The sequence below is a fragment of the Camelus ferus genome, chromosome 3 (genome assembly GCF_009834535.1).
Source record: "Camelus ferus isolate YT-003-E chromosome 3, BCGSAC_Cfer_1.0, whole genome shotgun sequence".
Classification (NCBI taxonomy): Eukaryota; Metazoa; Chordata; class Mammalia; order Artiodactyla; family Camelidae; genus Camelus; species Camelus ferus.
In genome coordinates, this window is record NC_045698.1 from 92027506 (window position 1) to 92054943 (window position 27438).

Here is a 27438-nt window from a genome sequence, read left to right on the forward strand (position 1 = left end):
AACTTGAAGATGGGGTCACAGGAAGCCCAAGATAAATGCTGAGAGGAAACAAGTTCTTTTTGAAGTAGCCTCTTCGTAATCATTTTCCCACACATTTGTTCAACTTCCGAAGGAGGACTGAATACCTGATTTGCTTTGCAAATCAAACAGCTTAAGAATGAGACATTCAGATGTTATAACATTTGTGTTTAGAAGGCTCCTCCAACTCGCTTTAAGTTTAGGCTGCAGCTTCAGGACTGTGTTAACTGTTCCTGTGGGCACAGATTAACTGTGGTCCTTTAGGCTGGTACTCAGGATTTTGTTTTGTTCTGCTTTTTGTACTTGGTTTTAAGAGAGATTCTCAAGGGTCTTCACAAGACGGTGGGATGGACAATGTCCTCAGCAGCATCCTGACAACACAGGCAGTGATAAGTTTCCTAAGGTTGCTTGGTGAAAGTGAGCATCAGAGTCCAAAACTCAACCGGGGAGGAGGGGCAGCAGGTGCGAAGGCAGCACTATTGATCATCTTGCTTACACTATGGCAGGTCTCTAATTTTATTTTCATATTCTACACACACGTAGGAGTTTTACATCAGCTAACAGTTGGGAAAAGGAAGAGAGCAAGCCCAGAAATGGCCAGAGGAGTCTCCTCTCCTATGCAAAGAGCACATGAAATCCTTTGAAACATGATGACAAATCAAAATTTCTCAATGTCTGCTGTCAATTTAAGGCTGCCTAGCATGTTGCCTGGTGATCAACAAATGTTGTCAAAAGAACACATGATTAACAATAATCCAAGCAATGTTACTGTTTTGGAGCTATTTTAAGCTCATTAAAAGTTTTTGAAAGAGATCGTAACATTACCACTAAGAAACGTCTCCTTTATCTTTTAGTGAGATGCATTTTCCATATACACTTCTTTAAGTTTTTGTTCTCAAATACCGAAAGAAAAGGATAACAAAACTTGGGTAAAAATGTTTTTGATGAAAATAAGTTTCAATCAATGGGAAGAAGCATTTTAAAAAACATCTCTCCCAGGTTTCTGTATCATGATGATTTCTGTTTAAAGACCTAGAACACTGAGTATTTCTGGGTATAAAATTACACCGGCCTCTCTCAGCCTCATGAAATTGAGATGCCAACCACAAAGAACCTGCCTATTAAGATCAGGATGCACATAAACACAAAAAATAGTTCAGTAAAGAAGCAGGCCACTATTACAGCATCAGGTAAGGATTTTTATTTCTTATTTAACCATGCTATATGTGTACATATAATAGCAATATATACAATTTGAACAAATACAATTTATACATAAAATACAATGAAAGTGTGGCTTTTGAAATTAATTCAGCAAACTCACCATACAATTTTTATTTTTGGCCACCATATAGTATCGTAGTAATGCTATTAAAGTTATTAATGATTGAAATTCACTAGACAAGAGTGTAAGTTCAAAGGCACTAGGAAGATCTACGTTTTCTTCTAGCATTTTAAGATCAAAGAATAACTAAAAAGGAAAACAAATGCATCCATTAAGAAATTGGGCAGACACTGGCATACTTAAATGTAAACTCTACCCATTCCTTAATTCACAGCCCTGAAGGATAGGGAGGGGCTTTCCTTAAAATAAGAGTTAAGGGGAAAGATATTTTTAAAATACTATAAAAAACAAGACCAAAAAATACCTAAAGCTGTTATAATAATTAAAAAAAAATGTTATAGTTGTAGTAGTACCACCCCCTCTCTCAAAGTAACCTTAAATTTCTTGCTGCAAAAAAATGTTCCTCTTCCCCAGAAAGTAGACAACATAGCATGTCAGATGGATTCTACTTGTGGGATGAATACACAGATATAGAACTCTCACTTTGATTACTTTTATACTTCACAAAAAATCTAAACAAAAATGGGGAATATTACTATATTTTAATACCCTAATTATTACTATATATAATTGTAGGGTTTATTAAAGAACGTACCACAAGCAAATAACATTCTACCAAGGCTATTTTTAATAAATAAATATTTTTTTAAATTAAAAAGAAAATGGCCATTCAATAACCTACTTTATGTGATACTCATTTTAAATCAGCCTATTGTTTCAAATAATGAGAAGTTTGTTCATCTATATCCTTTCATGAAATTAACACTGAAGTTACAAAATATTTCATTTGTGGACAAAGACATAGTAAATGTGAAGAAACCAGAGAACTGCTATGACTGGAGCTAAATGAAGAGCTCTAAAGTCAGGTTCCCATGTTTTCACATAGATATTCGGGCCTGGCTCCAATATCTAATTCTAGTATTACACAAGGTAAATAGTTAATGCCCATTTAGTATAATCAATTCTAATGTAAATGCTTTAAAAAAAACTACTAAAGCAACCAGTTTTTAAAATTTCTCAATGTTTTGACTTCTTACAGTTTTTTTGTTGTAGTTACTGCAGTGGAGTGGAATAGAAAAAAATGCAAAAGTTACTCCTTTTCTGTTAACTTGATGGTTAAAGGCTAGACACATGGACTTTAAAAAGAAGTAGTCATCTTTTCTTTCTACAAGTAAAATTAAGATTTCTCTACAGTAATTACTAACAGAGTTAAATGTGCATCTATAATTGCCAAGATATTCTGCTCACACAAAGCTTTTACAAGACACAAGTTCACCTCAAGTCTTCACAGTACCTAAACAATGCTCCACAGAGTAAAGTTGTAACTGTCTAATTATCTTACACATTACAAAGAAAATGCTGCCAGTTAAATGCAATTCTTATTACCCAGAAAATATTCACCCTACACAGGACATTTAGTACACCACCTTTGGAATGTACCTTAAATTTATGGACACATTTTTACCACTACTTCACAAACACATTAACTTCACTCACTCCCACTGCATGCACAGCTTTGTAATTACAAACCAATATTTATACAAACTTACTACAACAATGTTAACTTAATAAATACTCATTTATGAAGCCTCAAAACTTGTAGTCAATGTGTTTCAGGGCTGATTACATAATTTTAAAACACTTAAAAGATGTATATGCTTCTTTTTGGAGTAGCATAACTTTTTGTAAGCAGCCAACAAAAGAACAAACAATTCTATTACAACTTACTTTACTGTAAAATAAAAATAACTTATTTTAGAGATATGGCCTAACTGGATTTGTCAATGAAAGATATTCAGGGAAGAGTATTTTCTTTGTAAAATATGAAGAAAAACAAAGTACTTTAAAAGTAAAGAATTGAAAGATATATTTCTTGCTTTGGCTGTAGTTTCTGGAAAATGGAGATCTTTCTCAACTAGGAGAAACAGAGCTACTTCCATCAAAATTTAGAACTCAGACAAAGGAAAACATCCACTAGTCACACTGCAAAGTAAAGTTTAAAAAATATACACGTACAGGCAAATATTAGTGACCAGTATTTAGCTTCTTATTATCTGCAGTTGTTGACTACTTTATAGTTAGGCACAAATTCAATGTTTCAAGAGAACATGAAACCAAAACAAAAAACTGACTTGAAGTCAAAGTGGCAAAAGAACTCGAGAAATTCAGATGAAACATTTTCAACTTTTGTTTTTTAAGCATGTACACTTCTAAAGACTAATTATAAAATTTTCTACAGATCAGTCAGATCAGTCATCTCATACTTCAAATGCAATGAATATTAGTATAAAAATTAGAACACATTTAAACAGACCAGGTGGGTGTCAGAAGTAAATCATTTCTTAGATATGTAGCCCATACATTCATATATAACAGCAAGACATAGGACAATTAGACCTGCAACTGTCTGTGTGAAAAACAGGACATTTTTTTCTATTTTGAATATCCATCCAGTTATCTAAATATACAGTAGTTGAATAAATCACTAGCAGATTTATGTATACACTTAAACTGCAACTCTCTATAGTATAAGCTGCTCCCTTAACTTCCCTGCACAGTATAAACTGAAAAGTAGTATGTCAGTTTGAACAATTACCAGTTTACAATTTTAATGTTACATTAACTTAATAAATATAGACTAAAAGTTACTAGGCAAATTGTTAGTTCCAGTCTTAGTCCATGATCTACAGCTTCCATTATCTTAAATTACACAAAAGTCTTCAGTGTTTTAATTAAAGATTTTGCCCAGGCATAAGAATATCACTAATTTTTATTGTGACTTTAAGTCTGTAACATTTACTGAAGTAAAGAGTCAATTACAGTTTCAGGCTTTGCAGAACGCTTTCTGTTTGGAGAAGAGAAAAAGAAAACATGAGTGCTTTCCTGAAAGACTGAAATGTAACACTTTACATTATGTAGTAGATAGTATAAGGCAGCCACAGAGTCTAGAAACAGGCCAAGGTTTGACATGCTCAACCATGTTAAGAGAGGAATTAATGCCTGCCCTTTCAGGCTAAGGGAAGGTCGCCCAGAGTAACCGCAAGAGCACAGCACCACACTCCACCGAGAGTGACGACGGAATGACAACTTCAAGTGGTCTGCATGCTTGCCAGATTTCAACCTCTTGAGTATCTCTTCTGGTATGCTAAAGGTGAGTGCTTATTCAGTGAAAATCAGCACACAAATCACCTGAAGCAACACCTCACAGATGACTATGTAGGAACTGATGGAAATGCTCCACTAATGTATCGTGTTTATTGCAATTTTGCTCAGCACATAACTATGCATTTCTAATAAGGAATATCACATTGAACATTACCAAATAATGTAATGCAATATCAATAAATCATTTATTGTGTATATTTGTCTGCATTTATGGCCATCGACTGTTTTCATAACACAGCAGCTCATTCTGGCTACAGAAATGCTGGGTTTGGTTCATCTAATGTTAGTGCATTTTTTTTTCTTTTAGATTAAACCAAAAAAGTACGTATTTCAAAATACGCATTCTAAAAACTGTAACCAAATATCTTACTAAATTATTTACTTATTTGTTTTAGGAACACAGAGTTTTTACAAAGTGACTAAAAACAGAGATCTGACATAAATAATCTGGAGTTCTGGCTTCTCCTTTGAAATAAGAAGATTCAGAAACAATGGGCCCTCTATTCCCAAAACTAATTAAAAACAGGGTGGCAGCCACTCACTTCAGGTAAGAAGCTCTCCATTTTGCCCCAGTCCACACCACTGCTTATTTTTCTCCTACACTGAGGCCAACTGTCTTACCATTTATCCTCACACGTGCATTGTTACATTTCTTTCTAACAGCAGAGGTAAGAGGAAAACACCTCTATTACAAGTGGAAAGCTGAAAGAGCTAGAGGAGCTTGTATTTCTCTGAACTGATTTGCTTTATTCATTAATATCACACGTATGGCTTCTGTTGGCAATATGAAAAGCTTTTAACCCCTTGGCACCTAAATACTGAAGAATGTAAAAATTCATACACTTCTAATATGCTACTGATTCCTCCTCCTCAAGTTTATAAATGTTAGGTTGTCTATGAGATTATGTAATACAAAAATATTAAAACTTAAAACTTCACCCTACGTGTCACTTAAAAGTCTATGTACTCAAAGTAGGCGGGGGGGGGGGGGAAGATTATTATTTCCTATCATTTGAGAAGCCCCAAAGTCTTACAGTCAGTTTAAATAACTGGAACAGTACGTGATATAGGAAAGAAGAGAAGAAAAAAGCCCTAGCCCAGGGCTCTCACATCCTGATTTCCCTGGACTAAGTTACAACGTTACAATACATACAAAACAGTCAGTAGTCAAAACAAGCCCCCTACGGTGAGGGAAAGATGGTTAGAGAAGTTTTCTTTAACTAGTCACTAAGGATACCAAGGTTCTTGAGGCAATATTTACGATAGAAAAACCAATAAGCCAACTATAATACCCTGAGAGCCTAAACAGGCAAATTAGCGTCTTACTAGAAGAATTAGTGTAGGGATTAAGGGATTAAGATAGTAATGACTACACATGTGGAAAGAACAAAATAAATTAAAAATAAATTCTACTACTCAGGAGGGCTAAAGAAGCTGGAAGACTAATTCTTTAGCCAGATTTTATTTGCTCAAGCCATAACTACACAAGGACTTCAATATTTAGTTAAATATATTAAGCCAAAATACTTACCATGTTAAGTAAATTTCCTTTAAATGTATCTACTTAGAAATCTCATTGCCTTTATTTCACTCAAATTAGTACTTACCTTCTCCCTGTCTTTGGCCTTGCTTTCCCCTTTGAAGTCCGTGGCCTCTCTAATTTCATCAAGGACTGCCGGAGGCTCTCCTCAGTATAGGCAAGATACACGTGGGAAAGGTCCACTTCAAAGGGCTATGTAAGGGAAACAAACCCAAGACACTCTTACAGAAGGATATAAACCAGATTTTCGGGGAGATTTAAAATGCTAAATAAACTCCTAGAAAAAATTCACAAAAGACAAAACCAAATAAATATCTAAAGATACCTTTTTTCTAATGCCATGGATCTCAAATGTATTCACCAAGCATTGGTGAATAAGCCCTGACACACTATAAATTCCTTCATAGTAAAGAAAAATGTCATTTTCCCTAAAGCTGCTACTTCCTCTTGCTGACCTAAGACTAGGACCAGCTTTGAAAAGGACAGATATTTTATCTAGTCTCTAACCATATTCCCAAGACCAGAGAGGTGGTGGGAAAAGTCTCCAAAGATGACTTGTGGTAGAAATGATAAGCCTGGCATCATGACTGAAGGTGAGCAGAACTGCCCTAACAGTCACCCCATCCTAGAGCCTCTATTCCCAAAAGATTAGCCTTTTTTTCAGCAGAGCTGATTAATAGGTATCATGTTAATAACAATTTAGTGACCCGCATTTCTATAAAGAAACTGTAGTTTGTTTTTTTTTTTAAAAGCACTCTTACATCTTTCTCCTTTTTATCAGGAACTGGTGTCTGCTTTCTCATGTTATTTCCTGTGTAGGCAACACATTTCTCAAAAAAGGAAAAAAGAGGGGGAGAAGAATTATCTTAATTAGCAATTAATACTGTGAATGACACAAATTACTATGACATATAATGACAGTACATTCATAAAACATGATTGGAATGCTAGAACAGAAAGGGACTCAGAGGTCATTCAGTCCTTATACTGACCTATACCATTTCTACTGAGTATTTTATGTGTTATAATACAGTTAATTAGAAAAGTATCTTATCCACCCTACCAGAGTCTCATTTGATTCATCCTCTGAACCACCTTTCTCCCCATGGTAGCCAGCACAATCCCAGTTTACAGAACGTATACTGTAACTATTTCATGAAAGGATGAAGGTAATACTCACTAGCTGCCATTCTCCGATATCTTCATTCCAGTGGACGTAGTTTTCAATCATTTCCTTTTAAAAGAGTCAAAGATGATCTACTTTTAATATTTAATAACATTTAAGATACTGAAAAGTATTCCTGCAACTAATATCTTAATATATTAAGTGAAAAAAGTTAAGTCTCAAAACATTATATATTGCATGACAGAACACCAAAGCCAAATGATACATATGAAAATGACCTTGTCTTTTTTACATTGTGAATAAGAATAATGTTTTGAACAAGTGTAAGTGGTAATATGATTATTTCTTGGATCCTGAACATCAACAAAGGATCAATAATTGTTTCCAAAATTGCATACTTCAATAACAGGTTTAAAGGTAAATTTCCTGTGAAAATCTCTGAATGTGTGTGGGTCTTTCAGGATTCAGTCTTCTTTAGTCTTACTGTTGTCTGAGAGATTTGTGCCAATTGAACAAATGATCTGTGATCAAATAACAAATCTGTGTGAACTTGAATAAGCCATGAAACGACAGAGTGACCATCACTGCATATATTCTGTAATTTTGTAGATACAATTTTGAACAGTACTTCTAATCTGCTAATTTCAAAGAACGTACTGGCTTTCCAAGAGAAAAAATTATATACTATATGATATACTTTTTATAAATTTTAAAATATATACTTTCAAGAAATATATGTAGACACAACTGAATTGTTAAAAAAAAAAAATCAAGGAAATAAAGAACATGGGATTCAGGATGGTGGTTCCTTGAGCTGGAAGAGGCAAAGGGATGGAAGAGGGGAAAGGGAAACCATTTGGTTGTATATAGGTCACTGTCATGGTCCTAGCTTTTGTTTTCAGTGATGAGTTCAAAATAACTAAATAAAAGCAGGCCATCCAAGGACCATCAAGGAGGGTATACTGTGAACCAAAGATTAATTCTACGCACCTGAGGTCCAAAGGAGAAAAATACTAAGGCAAAAATACTAAAATTCAGAAAAATTTCTTAAAGCTGTATATAGATTCAAAATAATTTTTTAAAAAAACAATGTTAAAGTTTACTAAAATGTACTAAAAAGACAGAAATTATGAGTGAAGAGAAACAGACGCCGAGATTTTTAAATTATGCTAGAATTAAGAACATTTATCCGGAGAAGGATGGTAGTCATGATTGCATAATACTGTGAATAACCTTAATGTCACTGAACTGTGTTTTAAAAAATAGTTAAAATGATAAATTTCATGTTATGTATTTTACCACACAACCCCCCTGACACACACGTATACAGAGTTAGTGTCCATAAACAGGGAGAAAAAGGTTAGCACAGGAGTTCTGTTTATTCTATTTACAGAATAAAGAATACTGAATGAAAAAGCAGGACCTATACCTTTACATGAATTACATGAATCTGGCTTTCCCCAAAGGGCTGAGAAATTCTTATTCAGATATTCAGATACTCAAACAGAGAATTATGTATTAAGAAAGTTAACAGCTGAAGTGAAATGTGATGGCATTAGTTCAAGAAAATTTTATCACTGAAACATGAAATGTAAATATTTACCACCAATTAAATTAGAAATGATACTTCCCTATCCCTTAACCCCAGCCAAGTGACCTAATATTTAAATCAGAGGACTTCCCTCTTACCTGATAATCCTGAGGTATAAAGTTATCAATTATAAGCATCTGAAGTCGAAGCTCCCGGCTAAGTTGTCGAATGTTCTCCAGGAGGCCTTCAATTTCCCTCTGATGTTCTTGTTGGAGATCAGCCATCTACCAGAAAATCAACAAAAATATGAAATACAAACAAGATTTTAAATACAAAACAATTCCATGTGACAAAGGGCATTGGTCTAGGAAATCTTCCAAGAGCTTACCCAGTTCTTTTCACAAAAACAGTAGACAGAATAACACTACCTATCACTGTCTATTCCACATTATTAGTAAAGGTTGGAAATAAGTAGTTTAATACCTGAAATTTAAAGTTACATACAAAGGCAAAAGTTTTATTTCTTTAAAATTGTGATCACACACTATGATTCCTTTTCTTAATCATACTTAATCAAAGAAATTTCTTTTTTAAAACTTCAGAACTACAATAGGAGGCAATTTCTAAGAGACCAACCTCTGACTTCGCAGCCATCAGCATAGTCCAAACTTTCTTTAATTTCTTGGTCTTTCCTTGTGCTTCTTCTTGCAAACTGGTATACTTTTCTTCAATATCCAAGCGTTCTTGCTATGACAAAAAGTGATAAACTTCAGAATAATTTTCTTCATTAAATCACAAATTTAATTACTTAACGTGATATAAATGTTTAGCAACTATTATCTTTCAAAGCAACCCATAGATATTCTTTAAAATTTTATCAAGATTATATTCAGCTTTTCACTAGAAACGTTAAATATCTTACGTGAAGTGTCAATCAAAAACAAAAATTCACAGCACCTCTTTTTCCTCAAGTTCTCTGCGAAGTTGCTCTGCTCTTTTCCTCCTTTCTTCCAGTTCCATATTGGATTCTTCAAGAAGTTTCTCTTGTTCCTCAGCTTTTGCCAATAAATCAACACCACCAACAATTACCTTCTTCTCCAGTGCAGATAATTTCTCTAGCAAAGACTGATGCTCTTGTCTGTTAATTAAAATGAGAATACTCTATATCCATCGATGATCTTTAACAGAAATTTGGATGTAAAATTTCAAAATAGGAATATAATTATATAATATCTCTATCAAATTACACAACTGTGTAGTATTAATTCATGATTTAACCTGTAACATCCAAATTTGAGATTTTTTTCTCCTATATAAAGATGAAAGAAAAATAGATGCAATTTTTAAAAATATAACATAAACAACAAAACCTTCTGTCCAAAAATAGTGCCTGTGGGAACAAAAATCAAGCTTTTACTATTCAATTTTATTGCTTATACATCCTATAAAAAAATTTTTAAATCATGAATCCAACTCAATTCAGTAATACTCACTGGGCCTTAAGAAGATCTTTTTCCCGTTTCTCTAACTCAGCTCTAGCCTTGTTTCTTTCTTCTTCTTCCATGTCAAGCTTTGTTTCAAGTGCTTTTCTCTCCTCATCAATTTTTGCTTGCATTTCAACCATCTTATCTGGGGAAACTTTCTTTTTACCTATTTGAGTCATTTAATTGCAACAATCACTTCAGAGTCAACATTTCAGACATATAAATTATCTTGAATATACAAATACATTCCTTCATAATATAAAATCAAATGCTAAGGAAATCAACTAAATAATATATTTTATTTCTATTTATTATGGTCCTAGGAGAACTTTTTAACTAATCACTAAATTCAAACTATTGTCCAATTGTGCAATGATAACTAGAACAAGGTAAGTGGAAGAGAAGCAAAACAGAAAAGGAGAAAAAAAAAAAGAGAGAAGGAAAGATTAACAGGAAAACCAAGTAAATAAAACAAGGAAAGAACTGTGTCCCCAAATATCATGTATGGACAAAAAAGCAATATGATTAGTTACTTCTTTCTGATAACCAGGTACAAAATTGAGTATCTTCTCAAAACACCTACCCCCAAAATTAATTAAAATAAATGAATAAATAAAAGTCACAAATAGGTATAAAATGTACAAGTAAAAGTACCAGGCAGAATTTATAGCAAGTAGTTTTTAATATATATCATCAGAGTTTTTCTAAAATTTTGCTTGATAAAATTACTTGAAAGTTTTACTTCATAGTATATTTTCAAAGGAAGTAGTTCTATACTAATTATATAACAGCTACATAGTAATTAACCAGGCATTTTACAGTTGCTGAGCCATTATGACATATCATCATATCTTAAATGGTCAACTAAAATAGCTTGCCATTATGTCAAACTCAGTTCCTTAAATCTCCCTAAGTCAGATTACACATTCCAAGTGTCAAACATAAGTAGAAATCCTACCAAATAATCAAGCTAGAAATACAACTTCAAATTGATTATTTTGATTATAATGCCTATTCAAGTATTTATATACATATAATGGATGGTCAATATAAGTCTACCGAATGAATTTCAAAATCATGAAATTAAAATGAAAAATCAAAAAAAGAAAACAAAAGTTAGCTTATTAAACTGGTTATGAGACTGAATCAAAGAGAATTCATTTCTGGTAATACAATTTCTTTGAAACATACTTTCCTTCAAAGAAACGATCAAAGTTTTCGTAGAATTGGTCTGAGGCTCTCCTGAAAGCTTTCTGTCTTTCTTAACTTCCTTCCCAAAGGACCACAGAAGAGCGTAAAGCAGGAGAGTTTACAAACTGTTAATATCTCCACCCAAAAGCTAACCCCTCATGCTAACAAAGAAAGAAAACTGAGAAATAAAGATGATGGAGATATATATCTGAATATACTCTTTCAGGAACCACGAGACCATGAATCATTCACAGGCTTTCTTTGGGTTAAAATTATATAAAAAACCCAGAGGTTTCAAATACATTACCCTTCACTTCTACAGAAATGTAAGTCCAAAGCAAACTAAAGACACAAAGTTAAATGAAAGAGTAAACAAAAGCACTGATCCAAATTCATGCTTTGGTGTGGTGTGATTCATTGCATTCCCAAAATCAGGATGTAGACCTGATTCTCTTGGCTTCTTTGGCACAGTCATCTGTACTGAACATACTGAATTATGTTATTAAAAAATAATTTGATAAAGTAATCTAACTCATATTCCCAATGAATTCCTAGAAAGACTCTCCCATCAGTAATACTATTTCTTAGAAATTTGAGGAGGGGAAAATAAAAGTTCAAGTATAAAGTAAGTATATGCATTAAAAAATTATAACTTCCTTTCCACCTCAGAATTATAAATACTTAAAGAAAAAATGGCAAATATGATAAGATGAAAAAACATATATATGAAAACTACATATGTACAGAGGAAGTGATCTGATCAACACATGTAGATTAATTTTTTAGGCTTCTAGGGTTGCAATTGTTTTGTTAGTTAAAAACATATAGTTCCCAAAACCATTAAGAGGCAGTAAATTTAAAAAATTTTATGTGCAGAAATATAAAAGCACAGACCTATTGATGAATTACTACTATGCCTGAATTGCATTAGTTATTCAAAACCTTTCAGGTAATATTTTCAAACCAATGTTTTAGCACTAAAAATCTTATTGGGCTCTTAAAAGCATTTTCATAAAGATGGCCATGTATATATAGTTAGGTTCAATTTCAAAAATCCAATATTTAAGTAATTTATATTACTTATATATTATTTTAGCCAGAATCAGTTGATAAATTGTATTTCTTTCCAAATAACATTTTAAGCTAAATGTGAATATGTACCAACTCTCCTAACCAGGCACTTAAAAACGTGACATCACAAAAGTCATTTCTACATTGTTTTTTAAAGATTTTTAAAAAATATTAATCAACCAAACCAACCAACCAAAACCAAAACCAAACAAAAGAACCCTTCTCCTTCTAAAACTGTAAGAATTCAGCACAAAATTTCAGGTAAATAAATCTAAAAAGAGTATCAACATCATAGAGTATTTAGTTGAGCCTAACAGGAGCAGTAATATTTTAAATTGCCCTCTGCTATGTGCTCTAACCAAAATTGTGAAGGTAAACTTTGGCAAGGCAAAGTTAAAAGAAGTGTTATTTCATTTTCATCACATGAGCATAGGTAAACAGGCATTTGATTCCCAATTTAAAAAAAAAAAAAAGGGAGGAAAAATCCATGAATATTAAATCATTTTTATTTCCAACATTTAGAAAAATTCTTTTTAAAAAATCTGGTTCTGATGATAGATTTATTTTTGTTGTCTATTTTGTTAATTAGGTCTAGAATACCTCATGTGTTTGTCATTGCCAATCTAATACTTCTGAATGTTTCCTTAAAAAATTTATTTGGAAACAATAATGTTCCTAATACCTTCCTCAATAAAAACTGAAAAAAAAATTTTCTAAAGAATTTAGTAAAAAAGGAAGTTTTTCTTAAAGCTAAAGTTGAAAAATACTTTAAAATACAAAAGAAGATACTTACCTTAAAAAATCATTAAGTTTAAAATATATAATGTAATTAAACAACAAATTTCTTTATAGTTTAAATAATTGTACCACGTGGAGTGCAAATCAATCACACCAACCTGCTTGATCTTTCAATTAGAAGTAGTAAGCAAATCGTAGACAGGAAGCATATGCACAGAGATGAGGAGAAAAAAGAAAAACATTATTTCTTTTGTAAAACAAAGAAAAATCTGTAATAGCATTCATTTATAGTATAAGTACAGAAACAAATCATTATAAAAACTGAAATAGAACAGTCTTATGTAAAAAGAAAAGTATTTCAACATAATCAGAGACATAATTTAAGCAAGAATAAGAAAATTAATCTAAGATTACAATCCAAATCAATCTTAAAAGCTCACACTGACTCCCAAACTTCTGCAAATATAACACTTCAACAACTAATGGTGGACATGGAATTGGGAACCTGCTAATACCTGCGAAATAATCTAAAAGAACAAAACAGAAAATTAAGACAATTTTAAAAATTAGTAAGTTAAAAGTAGCAAAATTTACATTGTCCATTTTCAAAATTTCCCAATTCGATGACCTTCTAATAGAAGGCTATATTACAGGTGTGCCCCTCTTTAAGAAAATCCAACACAAAAATGTCAACCAACTAAACAGAAAAACTATAGTAATTTGTAGTGATTATGTGATTAACAAAAGTATTTAATAAAGAAGTTTTAAAAACAGGAAATTCTCCCAATATATTTGATTTTCCAAGTTGATTTATAAGCAATTTTTTCAGGGAAAAAAAACACATTTACTGCATAAAGGGAAGTACACCTGAATAACAATAAATTTGCATTCAATCTATTAGTAGATTCTTAAAGGCAATTACAATAATGATTCTATAGAAGTAAATGATCCAAGCAAAGAACACCTAAAAAAAGGCCATTCATAATTTTAAAAGGGAAGGAGCATACAGGTTACATACAGCCATCACATGCCGGGACAACCATCTCTCCACTCAGCAACACACCCACATCGCAACAAAAGAACTTAATGTTATGTTCTAGGTATATAAATAGTAACTAAAAAACTGCTTGAACTGAATAAAGTACAACTCATTTCATAACATACTTTCATGTAACTACTTTTTAAAGATAAAGGTCAATTTTAAAACAGAAAATTACATTGTAATACATCCCACTAAGGTATTTTCTCATATTTGCAGTTTATAATAAAAAATCAGACTTCTATATAGTTTCTAAAGCAATTTCATGTATTTTATAAGTTCTTCTCTGAAATTAATTATCTTGGTAAAATGTAAGAATGGACTACATAGAGAAAATATTCCTAATATTCTTGGAACTCTTCCTCTAGAAAGCTAAAAGTATAAGAACAATAACCAAATGGTTTGTTATTAGTTTTGGAAAGGTACATGTATAGATAATGCTTTAAAAGACAGTAAGCTGCAAGGTAGTACAAAAAAGCATCAATTCTCTTTCCTTCTGAAAACAAAATATAAATAAAACTAATAGGACCTTTGAACTTAATTTATTAAATTACGGCTTAAGAAAAAGCCTTTAGGTTTGAAATAAGTCTAGACAGATTCTGCATAAACAATTTCTTGTGGATCTGAATTCTCTCATCATATCTTCGAAAGTTTCTTAAGATCAATCAGGTAATTTAGAAAAAGGGATAAAATGGCCATTTGAAATAAAAAACTATTCAACTTATCTTTACTTGCTCAAACTTTATGCTTTTCTTTATTTGGGAATTTTCAATCTTAAACTGCCCCTAAGAATAGGACACCGAAGCGTAGAAATCTTTGTAACTATAATGAATGTTATAATTGGTACTGAGGTACTTCCAAATATAATTTGTACCTTTAGAAATTCAGAATTTGTTCTTACATGTCCCTTACACTGACTAGAATGAGCAATGTATCATGAAACTTAAAAACGAACCACAAGAATTATTCTTTTGTACAGCTTACTAGCTCTCTTTACATTATCTCAACTGCAAAAGCATGAATCTCTCTTCCATTGTCTCAAACATAAGCTTAAGCATATGTTTTAACAATTATGGTTAACTGGAAGCAATGAAGAGGGGAGGAAAAATCATCACATGCTTTGTTTTACTGAGGAGTCCAACATAGACTCTTGAAGCAATGACAGGGAACAGTGCAGCATTTCCCAAATGAAGTCCATGGGTCATGGAAAAGCCAAAGCTCTGTTAGAGAATTTAAGAGCTACCACTCACTAGGCAAGAACTTATCCAGAGGTTTCTCTATGACAGAACATGTGGAGTCTGAACTACTGCTGCTGCTACTGCCTGGAAGACAAAGAAATGAGCCCAACGGGAACCAAAGAAAGAGGAAACAAGAAAATGAACACATACACAGAGAAAAATTCAGTTCCAGAGAAAGAATTTTAAAGGACAATCAAGCTTTGTATTAAAGAACCAAAACTTATTTTCCTTAAAACCAGTCTTGGTAGTCTATACAGTATTCTCTAATTACAAAGCCAAACAGGGGAATGAGAAAATGTATTCCTTTAAGTATCCACTGTGGGCAAACCACACTATTCATTTAAAATATAGTAATTCAGAGGGTTGGAATGACAAGAATAAAAAATTAGTCATTTGGTGACACTTAAGTCTATTTAAACTATTAAGGTTGATAAGTTAAAGGAACTGAGTTTTACATTTTAAAGTCACGAACAATTAAAATTACAGCAATGATACATTACTCTTTAATACAGACAGCTTTGTCTCCAGTTTCACTCCTTCCCCTCCAAAACAGCAAACTATCATATATAATTATGTATGTTTAAGGTTTCACAGCAAAACTTAGAAAGGCTCACTGAAAATTTTAAAATTTCTAAGCCTGGAAGGAAGATATTTTACTATTAGATATTTTAACATATTAAGCAGCGGCATTTTTTTCTATTTAAAATTTAATTTTTAACAAATCTACTATCTCCTTTAGCTTTGAATAGTTTACTTTGTGAAGAAATAGGTATGAACACAGAACCATTTCTCGAAATCAGGGCAGCAAACATTTTCTGTAAAGGGACAGATGATAAGTGCTTTAGGTTTTGCAGGCCATACAGACTCATGTGAAGGCAGTCGTAGACCAGAATTTAAACAAATGAGCATGGTTTTTTAAATAAAAATTTATCTATAAAAACAAGTAGTTAGGCTGGATTTGGCCAGGAGACTTGCCAGCTCTTGCTCTAAATCATGTTTTTCCTGTCTCTTGAAGTTACAGAATCTTTATTATGACTTTTAAATTTGGGACTCCTGATCAAGCAGTGATGGGTTTATTTTCAGCAACAACATTTTAATAAGACAAGCAAAATATGCACCAGCTTGAAAACAATGATCCACATTAATGGAAGAGAGTTCTGAAACAAATATTTAGGGCAAAAAGGTTTGAAATGTAGGCCATTATAATATGCCTCTCTCTCTTTTGCATGTCATCTATATCTTTACCACAATAAACAGTCTTACTGCCAACAAATGTCCTGTTATAGAGTGAGAATGGGAGTACATTTTATAAAAAGAATACATTTTACATTCTATTAAAAAATAGAATCCTCCTACAAATTTATTACTAAAAAATCCAATGACTTCTAAAGTGTAATCATGCTTCATAAAAGCTCCACATCATCCTAATTTCCTAAAGTTAGGTCCCTAGCATAGATAAAAGCCCTCAGATAAAATTAAAACCCTACATGAAATTTTATACTATCACAGATTTTTATAACTATAAATTGTTTAAAAAAAACAACAACAACATATGGTAATGGTGATTCATCCTGAAAAAGGAGATCAGTATAGGAGGGGAAAAATATGCAAAGTTAACCAGGTATATGGCAGACTTCCTCTGTTCAAAGTGCTACCACAATTAAAAATGGCCCAAATGCCCTAGGAATGTTAAACTATCATGAGGCAGCAATTTCAGTTAATTTCTAGAACACTAAAAAGAACTTACCCCTTCTTTTTTTCCTTTTCTCTCCATCTTCTCCAATCTCACCCTCTTCATCATCTTCCTCCTCTGACCCACTGATATCAGAGCCTGATATTTCTTCCCCTTGAACAGAGTTAATACAATGATTTTTATTCTGTACCAGGTCATTGGCTATTTAAGAAGTATCTGTATCAACTTTCTTCATTAAGTTTTTGTGCCCTAAACAAACCTTATTTTAATATTCCTAGACAGTGTATCAGATATGCTAACCTCAGAAGCAGATACGATGTACACAGAGGCATTATTTTTTTTAAGTTCCTAAAGAGACGTTAAAATTCTGACCCACTTAAAATTTCAAATGATTAGTTTAAATGCAGTTCTAAATGTTACATGTTAGAGTTATTATTTCAATCTTTAAAAACTATTGACCACTTTTGAGGATCATTTTCTCCTCAGTTTTCTGTTTTAAGATTTTAAATAACTCATCCAACCTGTTTATGTTTTAAGAGCTATGAAACTGTCATCTAAAACAGTGATCCCACTTTTAGGACTACATCACAAAAAATAATTAAAAATAAGAAGGGCTTATTTGTACGATGACTATGTTAATTTAAAAAATTAAATAGGGAATAATTAAACTACTATTAATGTAAATCAGTACATTACCTTCAAAGTACTTATTTAAAATTACCGCTGTCCCCATGTGAAATTTCTAAGAAAATAAAGATAACTGGGGGGGAAAAGTAAATATACATTTATCATAAGATAATATTTGAACCTGTAAATAAAAGATGGAAAGAAACCACAGTCTTGGGAGAAGAAATTCATTAAAAATATTTTGATTAAAAAATGTTTTTAAGATTAAAAAACTTAAAAATATTTGTTATTTAGGCCTAGAAACAATGACACCCTGGGAGCAATGAGCATACCTAATAACCAAATTTTAGTTTCTAAATACCATTCTCCAATGAAAGGAACTAGGGCGAAATAGATGGAAGGTAGAGAAAACACAAACTGAGCCCAAAACAGCTATGGTGCCAGGAAATAAGGAAGTGCTCAAAAAACAAACTGATAGGAGTATGCTGAAAGGATATTGCAGCTCCTAAATGGTCAAAGCTGGAACAATTTCAACAATAAAATAAGTAATGAAATTACTATATTATAAGCCACTGACTAAAATAAATATCCATGAGTCCATACTGATATAAATAAATATTTGGGTAAATAAATAAGTAGGGGAGAAGAGACTGCTCTCCTTTACAATAGAATTCTAAACACTAAACATGAGTAGGAATGATGGGAAGAGAAAGTAACCACTGAGCAAATGCCACAGAACTATTGTTGTAGGCAAGAAACCTTGGTAGATGCTAAAATTAGATTGAAGAAAGTATGATGAGAAACAGGACCTTTGTAAAATCTCAAAGTATCTCCCCATGAGATACACATTAATTTCAAAGAAAATAATAATAGATTTATAGTAGAGAAAACTTGCAGAATAATTATGAGAGAACTATAGATAAATCCAAATTGAGGAACACTCTACTAATACATGACCAGTATGCTTCAAAAGTGTCAAAATCATAAAAGGCAAAGAAAGACTGAGGAACTGGGGACTGGAGGAGACTAAAAAGACATGACAACTAAATGCAACGTGTGACCCTCAGTTGGGTTCTGGACTAGAGAAAAGGGGTATTAGACAGAAAATTGTCAAAATTCTAGTAAGATCTGTGGATTAGCTAATAAGTTTACATCACTGTAAACTTCTGGTGTCAATAATTGCACCCTGATTATGTAAGATGTTTAACATTATGGGAAGCTGGGTGAAAAGGGGTATAAAGGAACTTTCCTTGCTGTACTTGTTTTTTCTGTAAGTCTAAAATTATTTCAACATAGAAAGTTAAAAAATTATTCTTTTAACATTTTTGTCTATTTTTTGAATTGTTTAATCAATTCTATTAACTGGATTATAAAACTGTTAACTGGATTATAAAAACAAAATATCATAAGAACATAAATAAAATGAAATTTATTATATTTTTATATTATCCAGCAATTCCACTTCTGGGTATATACCCAAAAGAACTGAAAGCAAGGACTCAAACAGGTATTTGTACACCCACATACAAAGCAGCATTATTCACAATAGTCAAAATGTAGAAGTAACCCAAGTGTCTATCAATGAATGAAGGGATAAATAGACATGGTATATACACACAGTGGAATATTATACAGCCTTTAAAAGGACGGAAATTCTGACATAAGCTACAATATGGAACACTGAGGACGTATGCTAAGTAAAATAAGCCAGACACAAAAGGATACATATAATTCTACTTATATGGGGTACCTAGAATAATCAAATTCATAGAAATAAAAAGTAGAAGAGTGGGTTACCAGAGAGTGAGGGAGAGAGAGGGATGGGGAGTTGGTGTTTAATGGGTATAGTTTCATCTTGGGATAATTAAAAAGTCTTGGAGATGGATGGTGGTGATTATTGCAGAACAATGTGAATGTATACTTAATGCCACAGAACTGTATACAATAGTAGTTAAAATGGAGAATTTCATGTTACGTATATTTTACCACAATAAAAAATATTTTTAAGTCAGCAAAATAAAGGTATGAACTCAACATTAACAAATTAAGAAATTTTCAATCTTTAAAACATACTGACTATAAATACCACCTAGTGGTCACATTTAAAATACCAAATTTCATTACCTAAGAAGCAGCTTCATTACTGCTTTTCCTCAACAATTTTACTCAAGTTTATTGAATCAGCATCTTTTCCAAACGTTTATGATGTTGCCATCTCTGGATTTCATATCTGATCTAACCAGTTTCCCCAGACTAAAGAGAAGAAATTTCAAAGCCCTCTATTCATCTGGTTTGCAAAGGAGCCCTCTACCAGCTAGTTCTTAGCAGGAAGGTTCAGGGAGTCACTGAGCACCTAATGATGGATGGTAAATTTCTTACCCTCATGAATAAGGTCTTCAAATATTCTAACTTTCTAATACCATCTTGTTAGAAAAGAATTTCCAAAACAGAATCTCATGTTCAAATTTAAGAATTTTCAAGCAATGAATTTTTATTTACAGTAAAGTAGGTTTACCCATGACTCCCTTTGTTTACATCAAACAAAAGTGACTATTTAAGAACTATTGCAAAGAACTCTGGTCATTTTCACTGAACACATACATGGTAGAACTTGTTCTCACACAGAGACAAACAAAACTTCATTATTTAATAAGTGGTTATATGAAAGATCATGGGGACTGGGAGGTTTAAATTAAATGAATTTTAAGAATCATATATGCCAATATTATATAATTTTACTTGAGTGTAATATGAAAATGCTAAAGTACATATCAAGTTACCTTGCAGAAATATTCCTTTAAATATCAGTGTTAGAAGCCCAAAGAATTTTTAACAGGCAGTTTTTATTAGAACACCAGTTAAGCAACTTACTGGTAAGACTAATATTTTGAGAAAAAGTTACCTTCTTCAAGCTTTTTTTTCAGTTCTTCTATTTCTTTCTGAAATTGACGAAGCAAAGCATCCTTTGGATCTTCATTAATTCTGGCTTTATTTTTAATATTCTTAGCACGATTAGCATATCGTAAAGTACTGATGGTTTCATCATAATTGTAATCTGCTGGCCCAATATTTGCACACTGTTAAATTAGAAATATGAAACACTTTACACTTGACACCATTAAAATTAATACCATTATGAACATATATAATATGAATATATGAATTATGGATATATCATTATTAATAATATATCAGTATCAGTAATATATCAAAAAGAATTCTGGATCATATTTCCACTCTGGCCTTCTTACAAAAGAGGGCATCACCACACAGGTTTCCAAACAATACAATTACGAGCTACTAAATCATGATGTATTAAAAAATAACCATATATCTTAAAAAGTAACATAATAGTTTTTAAAATGTGATGAATACCAATTACTAGCATAAACAGGAAACTTAAATTTGCCTGATGATAGCTAAACCACCAGTTAAGTCTTACCATCATGGTTTTTGAATTTCCTCCTAAGGAATCCTGAAGAAGACGAGTCAATTTAGAGTTACGGTAAGGCACATGAGTGCTTTTTCCATCAACCAAGGCGGAAATTACATTACCAAGGGTGGAAAGCGAAAGATTGATTTTTGTAGCTTCTCTTAGGCGCTGTCCAGTAGCTCCAGTTTTTGCTTGTCTTTCTGAACCCTAGCAATAAACAGAGACAAAAATAAAGCTAAAACAAAAAACACCAAAGTTCAAAAAAAGTATTTTAACAGTAAAAAAAAATCTGATATTATACCTGGAATTCACTGCAAAATAATACTGGAAGGAAAGAAGTAGCTGAGAGTAGAGATGAAACATGACTGGCATGAACTGATAAATGTTGAAACTGGGTGATAGGTACATGGGAAATCATCGTACGATTTATTCTATCTACTTTTGTATAGGTTTGAAATATTCCATAATTAAGAATAAGTTAAACATATACACAAGTAAAACTTAAAATTATATATAATCACTTCTTTTCACTTGAATTTCTATTCACTTATAAAAAAAAAGAAAAGAAAAAAGAAAGAAATCATAAGAGTTATCACTTAGGTAGCATCCTATTACTTACAGCAAGATCTACAAGATGGAGCTTTCCCATCCTCACATGCATGTTACCATCAACGCCTTTTTCACTGCATTCTATAGTAATTGTAAAGATGGCATGGGAACGGGAACTGTGTTCATTCATATTAGTTGCACCAACAGAACCTAAAATAAAAAAATTATTTAAAAGTATGTTAATATGGAATTCCTTTAAAAATAATATCCAGCCAAAAACCAGAGAGCATGGCAAAAACATAAATGGTTAGATGTATTTAGCCATTATTAGAAATTTCCCTGACAATTTATGTTGATAATCAAAAACCTGTAATTTTTTCCTATTAAACAAGTTTTTAGGATAAAACATTTAATTTCAATTCCAAGTATTACTGGCCTAAACAAATAACTAATTCACATAAAAACACATGTTAAATAATTTGAAAAATTACTGCTATTTCAGATGCTTCTACAAAGTGTTATATTCTGGGAATCTAAACCACAGGAATGCTTGCATGTATATACATCAGATGATACAAGGTTAGTCAGTGCAGTATTGTCTGCAACAGCAAGATCAGAAACAACCAATAGGACAGCAGTTAATTAACTAAAGAATAGTCACACTATGGATTACTAAACAGTCTGTAAAAAAAAATAAGGTAGATCTGAATGACATGGAAAGATACCAACAATATGTGAATGAGAGAAAAAAGACAGGAATATATAGTGTAATTCCATTTCTGTAAAAGAAAAGAATCCATTCAAAATATACTACAAATTTATGTATGCATAAATATTTTACATGAATATATCGTGCAAAGAAAAAGGTATGAATAAAGGGGGAAAAAAGTCTGTTTCAGTTTTTACAATAGGCATGTATTTTTTCTTTCCTTAGATTCCAAAGTATTTTAAAAGCATTATGTTAATTTTACCCAATGTCAAAACTATTTTCCTACTATATATTCATGTAGAACTTCTCCATGCAAGATGTGATTTTAGAATTTAAACATTAAAAGGATATTCTTCATTAGCAAAAGGCTATAGAAGTCATAACTAGGACATAAATTGCACTGATACAGTAAAGCCCAATGAAAGAAGGTAAAAGAAAAAATCAGTGAAAGAAAATGCAAAGATTTGTGACTCCATACTATATTTTTCTATTTTCTTTTAAATCAAATTATGAATTTATAAATTTTTCCAAAAATATTTTAAAAAACTAGTAAATCTTACACCACTTCAAATCATCTAATCAGTAGTGACACATATACATATTTCCACAGAGTAGTAGGTCTTATTTTATCTTCTGGTTTTTTCCACTTATCTCCTACATATATTTCCCTTTAAACATAACTTGAATTTTCACTAAAATTGATTTTGTTATTCTCTTGGGATTATTTCTTATTTTAGGTCTTCATAAAGAACACTAATGTGAGTATCTTTGAGCAGACACCTTTCACTTTAGAGTTATATGCATGGGATGTATTTTCTAAACTGGAACTAGCAGGTCAAAGGAGAGGAATAGTTTTATGGCTGTGTGGTTATCAAATCAAACTGTAGCAGTGTTTTCCAATTTGGAGTGGGAAAGAACATGTAACTTGAAGAAGTCATTAAATATTTTAATACCTATTGTTTTTACACTATAAGTAAAGCATGCTATTTATGGATTGTGATTTTTCTACAATTCTGGTTGTGAAAATAAAGCAATGCAACACATATGCTATCAAAAGTGACTACACTGAACTTCATAATCCCTAAAAGAGAACAGCTTGCAGTAATCAAGTAGAATGAATGCTCCAACCTACTGACATATCACATAATGGAAATAAGACAAAGCACTTGCACGGTTGTAATTTTTGTCAAAATATTTACTTTTGTATAAAAAATTAAATTTTTATGTTTTTCAAGAAGGTATGAAAAAATTTACCCTATAAATATTCCTGCATGTGTATAAACTCATGTATATATAAGAATATTTACTGCAGTACTGATCATAATAGCAAGAGTGAAAGCAACCCAAAGCCAATCAATAAAAGACTGGGTAAATAAATTAGGTGGATCCATCCAATGAAATAACTACTATATAGTTACTTAGAAATGACTATACATGTACTAGTATGTGTTAATGTGAAATGATCTCCAAGATAACATTGTTAAGTGAATAAAGAATACTATTATCCGACTCATAAAGATAGAGAACAGGTACTCTCCCTAAAAACACACAAACTTGGGCACACATAGACTATACCAGGAAGGGCACCTGAGAAACTAACAGAGGTTGCCGCCAGGGATGGGAACCAGGTGATTAAGACACAAGGGTAGGAGAGAGACTTGTTTTTCAACACATACTTCTGTGCCTTTCAATTTTATACCATGTGTATGGATTACCTATGCAAAAAGACAATTTTTTAAAAAGAAGAATCATGATTTAAAGGCTGAAAAACACTCCCCTGCAGAAATATTAAATCTATTTACAATGATGCCCACAATATAAATGTATCTAACTATTTTACGTGTGCATTTTAGCTGCTAGGCAGGCTGTGTATTTGTTCATGAGATTAATGACTTATTTTCTTCAGTGCAAAACTATTTCTATACTATGACCACCTGTACAAAATAGATAGAAATTTTATATTTGTATCAATTTTTCATCTATTTTGAATAGCAGCTTTTATTGTCATATTTCCACCCTCTGCTATTTCCACTAGAGTTATTTTACTATATTTCAATGTGATAAATTTTGTATTTTTATGTGAAAACTTTTCTAGTTGACTATTTGTACTAATTGTTTAATTCTTGAATTCAGTCTATTTATTAATTAAGAGTATCTTTCTGTCTGCTATCTTAGTTCTTCAAATCTCCTTATCCTTTCATTTCTCTTGGAATTTTTTCATTTCCCTTCAACAAATGTCACATACCAAGTTAAATTAATTCTTGGGTAAAGCTAATGGAAGATTTTGGTCACTACTGTGAATGGATTCTATGTTAAAAAAATTTTTAAATAAAATAAGCAATACATGAACATATTCCTGGTGTAAAAAATTCAAAATACAAATATACAAAAAACATAAAGTGACATATACATATAGTATTCTAACATAAACATACAGTATTCTAATTCAGCTTTTTTACACATATATAAATGGGATGATGCAGGAGACACTGTGTTAACTAGCTTTCTTTTTCATTTAACAATGTATCTTGAAAATCTTGCAGGCCTCTACATGTACATTTAACCCATTATTTTTCTTACAGCCTCATTATAGTCTAGTTCACAGTATTTTTGTACCATAATTTATATAACCAGTATTTTATTGATATTTATAGTGTGTCAAACTTTTTGCTATCACACAGAGTACTGCAATAAGGTTTTCTGTTTTTGGTCTACACCTAAAAATATTTTTCTAGACTATATATCTAGAAATGCAGACAGTGAGTCAAAAAGAATGCATTCTTAAAACGTCAACAGATGCTGCTATCCTACCCTTCAAAAAAGCTATATCACTTTATATTCCCATCACCAGTGCCCATTTGTTTAGAGCCTCACCAACCTGGATCTCCCTTTATCTAAACTGATGGGGAAAATATTTCCCACTGTTGCTTTAATATGCGTTTTCCTTATTACTTGTGAAGTTGAACATCTTTTCATATGTTTATTGCTGTGTACAGTTCTTCGTAAACATATTCATATGTATCTTTTGCTCATTTCCTATTAAAATTTGGTCTTTTTCTTTCTATTACTTGGTTTATAAGAATGAAACTGATTTTTTCAATTTTTTGTTTCATTTCCTTGAGTTTGCTAGATTTTTAATCTAGTCAAAAAAACTTTTAAAAAATGATCATGTCTTGTGCTCTTACCTGTTACCTCTAGTCTCTGCTGTCAGCAGCTTCATTAGTACTGGGCCTGGGGCATTAGCAATATTGCTGAAGCTCTTTATTTAGAAAAAATGTGAAGTGATTTCTTGAAAGAATGCCATTTAATTTAATTTTATTTGCTTTTTTGGTCAACAAAAGGGAGGCACTATAGTGCCTGGTTAATGCTGACTAATGGTGTAGATTCAAATACTAACTCTTACTTACTAAATAGTATACGACCTTGGACAAATTAATTTAAGTCTCAGTTTCCTCAGTCACAATATAGGAATTTATTATCTTCTTAGTCCACTTTCAGGATTAAAAGAGATCATTCTCATAAAGCATTAGCACAAGCACTTACCATATAGGAAGTGCTCAATAAATGTTACAAAGAGACAGATACACAAGAGTCTCAAAGACATAGCACTATTATTAAGACACAAAATTTGGTCGGCATGAAAAGCAGTCTATCATATCTTCCATTCACAGATGCTTTTCACACAATATATAATCAAAGAGGCAGGATTTTTGAAAAATGTAAATACCCAGTCTTCACAGGCAAAATGCCACACCAGCTTTGCTTCTAAACCAGGCTACTCCAGACATAAAGGTTTAATCACAATTATGCACTATACTTACGATTTTTGTGGCCCAGTGTCATAATTCTATCCATGTCATCAGCATTATTTACCACATAAGCTGATAAATCTTTGATATAAACTCCCACATCAGGTCTTTCTTTAACCTAAAGAAAAAAACCATAAAACTTTTCACATATATCCATAATTCTCCCAGTTATTTACTAAATATCTACTATGTGTTGAATACACTGCTAGATAGTAAGGATACAGTGATAAACAAGGTAGACATAGTTTCTACACTTGTCAAGGTGGCAACGTACATGGAGAATATACAAATGAATAATTACACACAAAAATTATATTGGAATAGGAGGGAAAGAGTACATGCAAAAATCCTAAAATGGGACGGTGTAGAAACTAGGTTCTTTAAAAATTAAAAAACAACCAAAAAACAAAAGCCAGGTAAAGAGTAGAAAGCAAAGGGGGAAACAGGTGGGTTATCTAGCTATAGAGGGAGGTGGAGATAAGATTAAGCATAGTTATTGGTCTTTATTGTAACAGCAATTTGAAGCCACTGGAGAATTTCACACAGTGAAATAATCAGATCTATGGCATCCATGTAAAAATACTACCTTTCTGTAAGTAACTTTATGAGAAGTTTCACCAAGTTTGAAGGATGTATTTAGGATAGACTTATCTAAAATACAGACAGTATTTTAAATCTGTAAAATACAGAAAAAAATACAAAATCCACTTGTTCAGCATCTCCTTGAGCACTTCTGTCTCAGGGACAGCCCTGAGCACTTGCCACTAAGCGGGCATTGTGGCCCATGGTGCTTTTGATTCTGTGGTAAAGGAAACACGGTTCTGGTCCTGGTCTGTAAGGCATCTCTGGTTAAGTGGTGGAACCTCGCATATGATGACACCAAGGCATTCCTCTCTCACTGGGCTGCCTTGACTGGAATTTTACTTTTTGCAGGGGGAATGAGTAGGACTCGGTCATATGGTTTTGAACAGAGTGCCGCTTTAATTGGACTTTCCCTTCCGGGTGGAGAAGTCCCTTGGTCATCCAGCACCAAGAAATTCCCCATTAGACCAAGGCTCATCTGCAACACTGTCTGGAATGGCAGGTAGGAAACATTCCATTCTTGTGCTAGGGAATTGCAATCCTGAGACGA

At 32.2% G+C, this 27438-nt stretch overlaps 1 protein-coding gene across 7 annotated transcripts in view; it reads right to left on the reverse strand.

Annotated features, from left to right (window-relative positions):
- KIF3A (kinesin family member 3A) overlaps positions 1-27438 on the reverse strand; it is a 199943-nt gene that overhangs the window by 151266 nt on the left and 21239 nt on the right. For 2 of the 7 annotated variants that reach the window (XM_032476695.1, XM_032476691.1), the window contains exons 5-18: positions 26319-26424; positions 21859-21998; positions 21249-21446; positions 20709-20883; positions 17234-17332; positions 15499-15570; positions 13368-13376; positions 10219-10375; positions 9683-9863; positions 9362-9472; positions 8884-9009; positions 7249-7302; positions 6830-6898; positions 6136-6260 (exon numbers count right to left, since the gene is read on the reverse strand). In XM_032476695.1, coding sequence (XP_032332586.1) covers positions 6136-6260; positions 6830-6898; positions 7249-7302; positions 8884-9009; positions 9362-9472; positions 9683-9863; positions 10219-10375; positions 13368-13376; positions 15499-15570; positions 17234-17332; positions 20709-20883; positions 21249-21446; positions 21859-21998; positions 26319-26424 — 1622 coding nt within the window. Of the gene's footprint in view, positions 1-2701; positions 4209-6135; positions 6261-6829; positions 6899-7248; positions 7303-8883; positions 9010-9361; positions 9473-9682; positions 9864-10218; positions 10376-13367; positions 13377-15498; positions 15571-17233; positions 17333-20708; positions 20884-21248; positions 21447-21858; positions 21999-26318; positions 26425-27438 lie in introns of those variants that run through there. The other 5 variants (XM_032476692.1, XM_032476696.1, XM_032476693.1 and 2 more) reach the window with 5 other exon arrangements.